This window comes from Papaver somniferum, chromosome 5 (genome assembly GCF_003573695.1).
Source record: "Papaver somniferum cultivar HN1 chromosome 5, ASM357369v1, whole genome shotgun sequence".
Taxonomy (NCBI): domain Eukaryota; kingdom Viridiplantae; phylum Streptophyta; class Magnoliopsida; order Ranunculales; family Papaveraceae; genus Papaver; species Papaver somniferum.
In genome coordinates, this window is record NC_039362.1 from 145012692 (window position 1) to 145021629 (window position 8938).

Genomic DNA, 8938 nt, shown 5'->3' on the forward strand with positions numbered 1-8938 from the left:
CTATGATTGATTGTTCTGTCAAAAGACAGTCAATGCTAGGGGGAAACTAGTGAGCAAATTAGTTTTCCTCCCATTCTAGATGTATGCATAGGATTTTCAACTCAACCTAGGATCACATTGCTTGGCTAGGACACAAAGGTGGATTCTAAGCCCTTAGCTTAGCCACAATCCCTTTTACAGTCACTTAAATTCAGTTCTGTTTTGCTTCCTGTTCAGTTTATCTCCTTACCTGTTTTGCTTGTTTAATTTCTTGCAATTTGTAGCTGTTGTGCACTGAAATCAGTGCACAAACTCCCCCTGCCCTTGGCTTACAGCCTTGGTTCCCTGCTATTTTTATTTTATATCCTCTGCCATTTAATCTTTGCTGTTTTGCCATCTTGTGTTAACTGCTTTGGTTTGTTAACTGTTTTGGTTCTTTGCATCTGCCATATTACCTTGCCTTGCTCACTGCCATAGTGTTTTGCACCCATTGATAGCTTAGGATAATTTCTTGTATGCTCCCACTCCCTGTGGACTGATCCCATTCTTACTTTCTATACTAAAACTTGACCTTGTATACTTGCAAGTCTTTTGTGTGTCGTTCCCAAGCACACCAATATACAAGGAGTTCGGTTAAAATTATTTTTTGCGAATCAACCGAACTCAGAGTTCGGTTAAGAAAAAAATAATTCGTGATACTGAACTTTTTGCGACGAAACCGAACGTTTTGCGACGTAACCGAACTTTTCTCTGGAAAAAAAAAACTCCATTAAACCTCTCCGCAACTTCCATTTTCAACTCATTTTGATGATTACATCTCATTTATTCAACCAAAAACGAATGACAAGTAATGGGTTTGTGAGAATATCTTTGTTAATGTTTTAAATTAAGATATATATATAGAGGTGGTGGTGGTGGTAATCGGAGGTGGTGGATGGGGGTAGTGGGAGGAGGTGGTGGTGGTAATCGGTGGTTGGTGGTGGTGATAATCGGAGGTGGTGGTAATCGGCGATGGTGGTGGGAGGAGGTGGTGGTTATATATATATATATATATATATATATATAGGTGGTTATTAGGTTGGTTTTAAATTAAATTAGGTTAAGGGTAGGTTAGTCATCTCAACGCTTTAGGACACCCCTTATAACTATAGGGAGGATGGCCTAATAAATCCTTGGTCCCCTAAAAAAAACCATGGTCCCTAAAAAATCATTCAAAAAAAATGTTTCTCTTAGATTAGCCCAACCCTGGTTTAAGTAACAGGGCTTAATCGGGGGCCTCGCTAATTTTGTTTGCACCCCAAAATTTTCAGGGGCGTATCAATAGTAAAGTGAAAATATTATTTTATCCTTTATTTTTTTTAAAATTATTTTTTAAAAATCAAAATCATTTTTTTTTCGAGTTTTATGTTTGCTATTTTTTTTTGCTCAAATTTGTATGAAAAGTCGTCATTAATTTTTTTTTTAAAATAACGACCCTCAAGTGTCGTCATTGTTTCAGTGACGACTCCAAACAGTCGTTATTGTTCCAAAAACGATCCTCAGAATCGTCATTTTTTTCGTTACGACTCTAAACAGTCGTTATTGCTTATAAAAGAGTCGTTATCTTCTTTAAAGATTCACTAATGGCGGAATACATTAAACGGTCGTCATATGCGTAGTTGAACATTAACGATTGTCTAGAGTTGTCACTAAAACAATTATGACTCTTGAGGGTCGTTTTTTAAATAATAACGACTATTTAGAATCGTCACTGAAACAATGACGATTCTTGAGGGTCGTTATTCTTTTAAAAATTTCATGACGATTTTTGATACAAATTTGCGCATAATTTTTTTTGTTGCAAACATAAAATTTGGAAAAAAAAAAATTGATTTTGATTTTAAAATTTTGCACTAATTAAATGAGTTTACCGCTAATTAGATAAGAGATAGATTGGACATTACCAAAATATTTGGATAAAGGGTGATCCAAATTAGGATTAGGTGCCTTTTTTGTCCTCTAGTGGGAGGTCCCAATTCACCGGTGATTAAGTAAAGTACTACCATCCATTAATATCTGTCCCCCTCTCTGAAACTGGATAAACAAAGTGGAATCAAAATGAGGAGTTGGGTAGTTTCAGCTTCCCCATCCTCACTATTTTCTCCTCCATCTTCCACTCTGCATCTCAGAATCAAAACTCCTCTTAATTCCTCTTCACTATCTCATCATCTTAAACTCTCAAATCTCTTAGAAAAAGTTAAGTTTCGAAGAAATGGAGCTGTAACACACTGCAACAGCAGCAGAAACAACTTAGCTGGAGTAGCTTCTCCTGCTTCAGGTAACCCTAATTAAATGAAAAATACTTCTCTTTTTTACTCTGCAAATTTTGTTTCTCCACAATTAATCTTTCTTTGTTGATTATGAAATTTGATTTTGCAATTACCATTTTTGTTTATAAATCCTTCCATTTTTCAATTCAGGGTGTTTATTTTCCTCATGTTCCCCCTAGATTAATCAGTACATATCGCAACTAAGGACATAGAGAATTCTGGATAGAAATAAAGATAAAGCAATTATTAACTTCATGACAAAAATAGTGATAATTTACATGGTTTTCTGTTCTTATTGTTATCTTCCTGAAGTAGTCTCTTTTATACTTGAGCGCTGGGGTTGTGCTGAGGGCATTAGCAATACCACTTGTTGCAGCTGACATTTTTCCGTACATGCCTGTGGCACCCCCCCTTTAAGGATTTACACTAAATGCAGTAAAATTGGTTATTGCATCAGTAGAGATCCACGCTGTAGAGTCTTCATCTCAATGTGATGTGTGATGTCTCTGCCACATTGAAATTGACCTTCGCACCTGGCTACCTCATAACGAGGAATGGTGGGATCTTACTTTGGCGAGAAACTTATGAACATTTAGGAACTCGTGGTATTTGAAGTTTCCTCATTTATGATTCCATATCTCATTAGTGAAGAGGTGGGAGTGTCTCAATTGTAAGACATTTTACAAGGATTCTTAGCCGGAGGAATCTTTCCAGCATTCAGGTTTCCTATTGTATGTCTATACCTCAAATATGACTAAGGGCGAAGTCAAGTTTCTATAACTCATGAAATCCTATAAGCGACCTTACCAACTTCAGTCTCGGTGTGTTAAAGATTTTGTTTTAAATTAGTTATGATCTATAGGATCCTATAGGTACTTCTTTGAATACTGCAAACCAAGCCCTTGGAGATTAGTTCCTTGTGTAGTAGATATTTATAGTAATACGGTATTCCTCAGAAGAAATCTGAAGCTTAGTGGTAGACAAACATAGTACTATTATTTATTGATATAATGTTAGGTAGAAGCTAGAGATTGGTATCTGTTTGAAATATGACATGTAAAACACTTCAGAAACTGGATTAGATGTCTTTTATGCCCCTTGAAGGACTGAAGGTGTTAGTCTTTAATTAAAGGCCTCTGCAATTTAAATGGATTGGCTCTCATTGAATCACATTTTTTATGCACTGCCATGTACAAATGTCAGATATTTTGTACGGTTCATTTTCTACAGTTGCTAATAGTCAACGTATCTTATTTGTAGTAAGACACGGAGGAGTAGGGAATCTGACTTCAGCTCGTGGCACAATAAGAGCTCATGCATCAAATCTTAGTATCGGATCTCCTGATTATGATGGAAGCAAAGAAAACGATGACAAAAAGATCACAGAGAGTGATAAACCAAAATCGTGAGTTTTAACATCTTTGTTTTATTGTTCAGCACTAATTGCATTCCTTGCCGACAACTATCTAAGCATGTCCTAACTGGGAGTATGTTTGTGTAATAATTTTCCATACTTGTAACCTTAGACAAAAGGGAAACTTATGAAATTGCACAAACCTAGAATTTTACAAGTAAGACAATGTGTTCAATACTGTGTGCACACTAAGAACGAGTTTTACTTCTCAGTGGAGGCAAATGAGAAATTGTAATAGATTCAAGAAATACTATGAAGATGAAGTCATTGAGTCTTTAAAATTTATTTGGGATTTACCAAAAAATTATGATCCTGGCCACTGCTTATAAAGGGTAGATCAATTAACCAAGGTTAGGTGGGTCAGAAAATTGGGTTACATACATGTCTCTGTAAAAAGACCAAACAATGAATCTTGTATCTACAGATGCATAAAATTAACTTATCTCAACCTAAAATTTTCACAAAAAAGCTTTACACATTTATCTAGTGGTCATGAAAAAAATAGAAGATATTGAATGAAATTTTTTACATGGAACCACCACAATTAGCAATTCTCCTATCATATTTGTCTACCAACTGGAAAAGGTTATGATTTTCTCTATTGCAGTACTACAATAGTTTTCTGATTTCTAACAGTTCCATTTTCTTCCCCTCAAATAAGCAACTCAGTTGGATGCAATTTTCTTTTTTCGAAGCAAAACACACTTAATGCGTCTTTATTAGAAACCAGCGACTGAGTCAGCAGATAACATGGCAACCTCTAACTATGTAACGCTGAAACAATGTAGCGTAAACTTTTTTTTAGCTCTGTTCTCTCATTAGACATCTGAACCATAGTTGTTTATTTGTCAGGGAAAAAACACCTGATCTAGTTCCATATGTGGCCTCTATTTCTGCTGTGCTAGTCGGATGTGCTTCGTTATTTCTATTGATAGCTTTTGTTAATGGAGGCCCTTCAGCACTCCTAGCAGCAATTGCAAAATCTGGTTTCACTGCTGCATTCACGTTGATATTTGTTTCCGAGATCGGTGACAAGGTAACTGTTTTCCCGGCTTGATAAATCATAAATGCCATTTTCTTTTCCACCTAAATTGTTTTTCTATAAACCTAGTCTTACCTACTAGAAGTTATATTTGGCATAACAGAGTTATTTACTTCGCGAAGTCTTACATTATCGTTTTGATAACTGACATGAATTTATCAGCTTTTTCTTTCTGTTACAAAACGCTTTGAAATATAGCCTGATAGCCTGGTTGTTCGAACAGACATTTTTCATTGCTGCGTTGTTGGCCATGCAATATGAAAGAGGACTGGTATGTCATTCTCACCCTCTATATTTCAATTTTCTATATCTGTTTATGGCTCATTTCATTTGCTTCAGGTCATTTTGCATTTTGTTTGATCCAATAGTGATTGGATAGATCTGTTTGGAGTTTTGGGCTGTGCTATTAAGACAGAAAAACTAGATTACAAACTTACATATACCTTACCTACTTTACGCTTATTTTTGTTAATATGAATCATAGAAGTATACATATTGTTAGGAATGTTTGACTGCTCTCCACCAAAAAGATATTGGGAGAATGTACCCAGTCAACTGAAACAATGTGTTTTTGAACCAGTGTAGTTATTTATGAAACTTACATTTGCAATTATCGGTCACAGAATGTGTGAGTTAGGTTTGACAACCAAGGCTCCCCTCAGAGCAAGACGGTCCAACTCTATCAAAATGCTGGTTTAAAATGATCCATAAAATTTGATGGGCCATAAATCACCATACCTTTAGGGTTTAAATATCGTAAAATATATTTATAGCGAGGCTGGCCTGCATGAAATTCCCCGACCATCAGCTTTGTTCTTCTACATTATAGCCAATCTGTCCTGTTCGGTTTTTACATTACCACCACCAAACGTAGCGATATTGAAAAGTTTAATTAAACTTTAATGAACTGGGATTGGTTCGTTTCATGAAGCCCTCCTTACATGTACAGGACGCAAATAGAAAAAATGAGTGATATTTTTTCTTCCAATAAATCTCTCTTATTGCTATAACATATAATGTTTAATTAACCGAGCAGGTCTTGTTAGGATCAATGGGAGCTCTTTCACTAATGACAGTCCTGTCTGTGATAATTGGACGAGTATTTCAGTCAGTACCTGCACAGTTTCAGACAAGTAAGTTGACATAGACTTTTTCCAGTTATATAATGTACATTGAGCATCATCAGAACATGTAATATCTTCCAACTAATTTAGGGAAACATATCTCTTTTGTTATCTTCCAACTAATTCTTTTCGAAACTTTCTATTGCCCGAGTCTCAGCAACCTTATCGTCTAGTACTTCAATGCTATTTCTATTTTTGGCGACTTATTCTCATGGCATTTTGCCAAGGAAATCCCTTAACAAGTTAAAAAAATCATTTGCCAGCAATTTGAGGTTGAGAAGGAAGTGAAACAAAGCAAGGATCATATGAAAAACAGTTGACGCGTGCTACACATTCATCAACCGTACCTTATTTCATAAAAAATCTTGAGAGCAAATAGACTAATTAGGCAATTGACTTTTAGCCTCAATTAATATTTTATCCTTCTAAAGCAGAATCATTTTCCAGTGCTTTCTTTGTTTCTTTTATGGGACCCTAACAAAATATCTTGCTGGTTATTGATTTACATGGAGTTCTCCGTGCATGAATCATGAAAGAACGCTTTCTTCAAATTGAGCTAAAACAGATCTACTGGATTTACATGAAATTTCCAAAGTACCCAATAATACTTGATTACTTGTTTTCAGAGTTATAAGTTAATGGAGAAAACTAAGGTTGTACAGCTTCTTTAGGCAGAACCAAATCTGCTTTCAGAATTTAAAACTGCTGAAAGTTAGAAAGTATATGCAGTAACAACTATTGTTTAAAAGATGAGATAAAGCTTGACTAGTTCCTCTACAAATCAGGGTCTAATTCTTGGACTTTGGATGGGAGGAATATGATAAGAGAAACATTTGGTGCTTCAAGTACATTGTATAGGCTGAAACAAAGTTCTATCACCATATTTGCATTTAGTTATGCATTTTTCTTTGTAGTTTTCTAAATCAACTCATTCCTAATTCAATCAATTGTTCACTGACAATTTGAACAGCCTTGCCAGTTGGAGAATATGCTGCAGTAACGCTTCTCATGTTTTTTGGTCTCAAATCTTTGAAGGATGCATGGGACCTTCCGTCGAAGGTGACAGAGAGTAGTGAAAATAGCACCGAACTCGGGGAATATATGGAAGCTGAGGAGCTTGTAAAAGAAAAGGTCACACACGTTAATTGTACACTACCCTTGTGGTCTTTTTCTTCGTTTTTCCCATTCTGAAATTCTGTGCACAATGACTGCAGGTGGCAAAGCGGCTGACTAATCCTCTTGAAATAATCTGGAAGTCATTTAGCCTCGTATTCTTTGCTGTAAGTGGCCTTCCTTTGATAAACATCTCATTTAATACTTAAAAATCTTTTTGCATGTAGGAATGCTCCAAATTTGTTAAATTAGTGCATATATATATATTTCTCTTGGTAATATCTCATGAAGATGCACTACGTGTATATGAGTGTCAAAGTTAGTAATTAGAGGGGGATTAGAAAGATCATTCTCACAATGCAGTACTCCAAATAGACACTGGTTCCTTTTTGTATGCTGGTAGTTGGGATTTCAGGTCTGTGTCTAGTTATTAAAGGAACAAAAATAACTTGGTCACCTTTTTATCGATCTAATTAACGTAGAAATTTGCATGCTGCTAACAGTTGTATAATAGCCTCTTATACTGCATTTAATATATCTTATGCTTTGGTTACGTAGTAGCATAACAAATATTAGTATTAACTAAATGGACTTCTATAAAATCCCACATTGCCTAGAGGAAGGCACCCAGCTTCTACTCGTATATTGTCAAGGCTTTTCTTTATATTTGTTATCAAAATTGATCATTTTAATGGTTCACATACTTTGGCAATGATGATGACGAGGATCAAATATGATTACTCACAAGCTCTGTGAACACTTGCAGGAATGGGGGGATCGCTCAATGCTAGCAACAATTGCTTTAGGTGCTGCACAGGTATATGCATATGTGTTTAACTTGCGACTTGTGAATGAACTGTAAGCTGTGTGTTAATCTTGAACTCCTATGCTGGGAATTCATAATATCGCTGTTCTCCTTTTTGTCTTTCTCTTTTATCCATGTATAGTTATTCCGTTTTTCTCTGTACATAACAGTCACCCTGGGGTGTGGCTGGCGGAGCCATTGCTGGGCACTTATTGGCAACATTAGTTGCGATTATTGGTGGAGCATTACTTGCAAACTATATATCTGAGAAACTGGTAGGTCAAAATAATTTTCTGTATATAAAATTATAGACAATGCTGCCTGCAGTTTAAAGTTATTTTATCAATACAATTCTTTTATTCTGATCAACTTTTATTGAAACGACTTACGTTTGAATTTCTCAACAGGTTGGTTATTTGGGGGGATCGTTGTTTCTCGTTTTTGCCGGAGCCACACTTCTTGGAATATTTTGATGAGGAAATATGCCGATAGCAACATGCCACAAATGCTTCACCCTTAACATCACTATCGCGGATCAAAATTCTTTAACGTGTTGTAGATTTTCATTGCCTTGTAAAAATGGGAGTAGTAAATAGAGAATTTGGTAATGTCTTCTGTTATTTTGCTAGTCTGAACTACTGGATTTTAGAAATGTAACCTTATCTTTCACTGAAAATTTGTAATAAAAGAAACGAAAGTTTAAAGTGTTACGGCAGAAAACAACAGTTGATAAGGCCGAGTTGGTCTAGGGCGCCAGATTAAGGTTCTGGGCCGAAAGGGCTTGGATTCCATGTTCTTATCTGATTCCGTTTTCAGAATCCCCTAGTTGGTTTTGATTTAGAACTTTGCAGTTCCTTGTTAGTTTCGAAGTTGTATTATTTTGAACATATTCTTTATATAAAAACATAGTTTTTTTTAAGGGACGTGGTTAATCGGAGATTTTGACCCCACCATTCTAAATTTGAGCCAGTAAAATTTTAGGAGAATCTTTTGGATCCACAAAATATTATTTGACCAATCACAATTTCCTAAAATTGTGAAATGTTATTTAATCTAAGAAACAAATATAAGCAAATAAAGCATTATCAAAATAAAATAAAATAAACTGTTCATCATGATTTCATCATAAAATTAAATCAATCGTCAATCATC

At 35.4% G+C, this 8938-nt stretch overlaps 1 protein-coding gene across 1 annotated transcript; it reads left to right on the forward strand.

Annotated features, from left to right (window-relative positions):
- Positions 1 to 2049: 2049 nt before the first annotated feature.
- LOC113283067 (protein PAM71-homolog, chloroplastic-like) lies at positions 2050 to 8506 on the forward strand. The gene is made up of 10 exons (XM_026532220.1): positions 2050 to 2296; positions 3549 to 3693; positions 4555 to 4738; positions 4968 to 5015; positions 5781 to 5877; positions 6839 to 6999; positions 7083 to 7148; positions 7748 to 7798; positions 7957 to 8061; positions 8194 to 8506. The coding sequence occupies exons 1-10, from the start codon at positions 2077 to 2079 to the stop codon at positions 8257 to 8259; spliced, it is 1143 nt and encodes a 380-aa protein (XP_026388005.1). The 5' UTR covers positions 2050 to 2076; the 3' UTR covers positions 8260 to 8506.
- The last annotated feature ends 432 nt before the right edge of the window (positions 8507 to 8938 follow it).

Bases quoted from the DNA above. Each gene is read 5' to 3' on its own strand.
- LOC113283067 (XM_026532220.1), top strand. From the start codon at position 2,077: ATGAGGAGTTGGGTAGTTTCAGCTTCCCCATCCTCACTATTTTCTCCT. The intron at 7,799-7,956 runs GTATATGCATAT...TGTACATAACAG, and splicing joins TTGCTTTAGGTGCTGCACAG to TCACCCTGGGGTGTGGCTGG. The intron at 8,062-8,193 runs GTAGGTCAAAAT...ATTTCTCAACAG, and splicing joins ACTATATATCTGAGAAACTG to GTTGGTTATTTGGGGGGATC.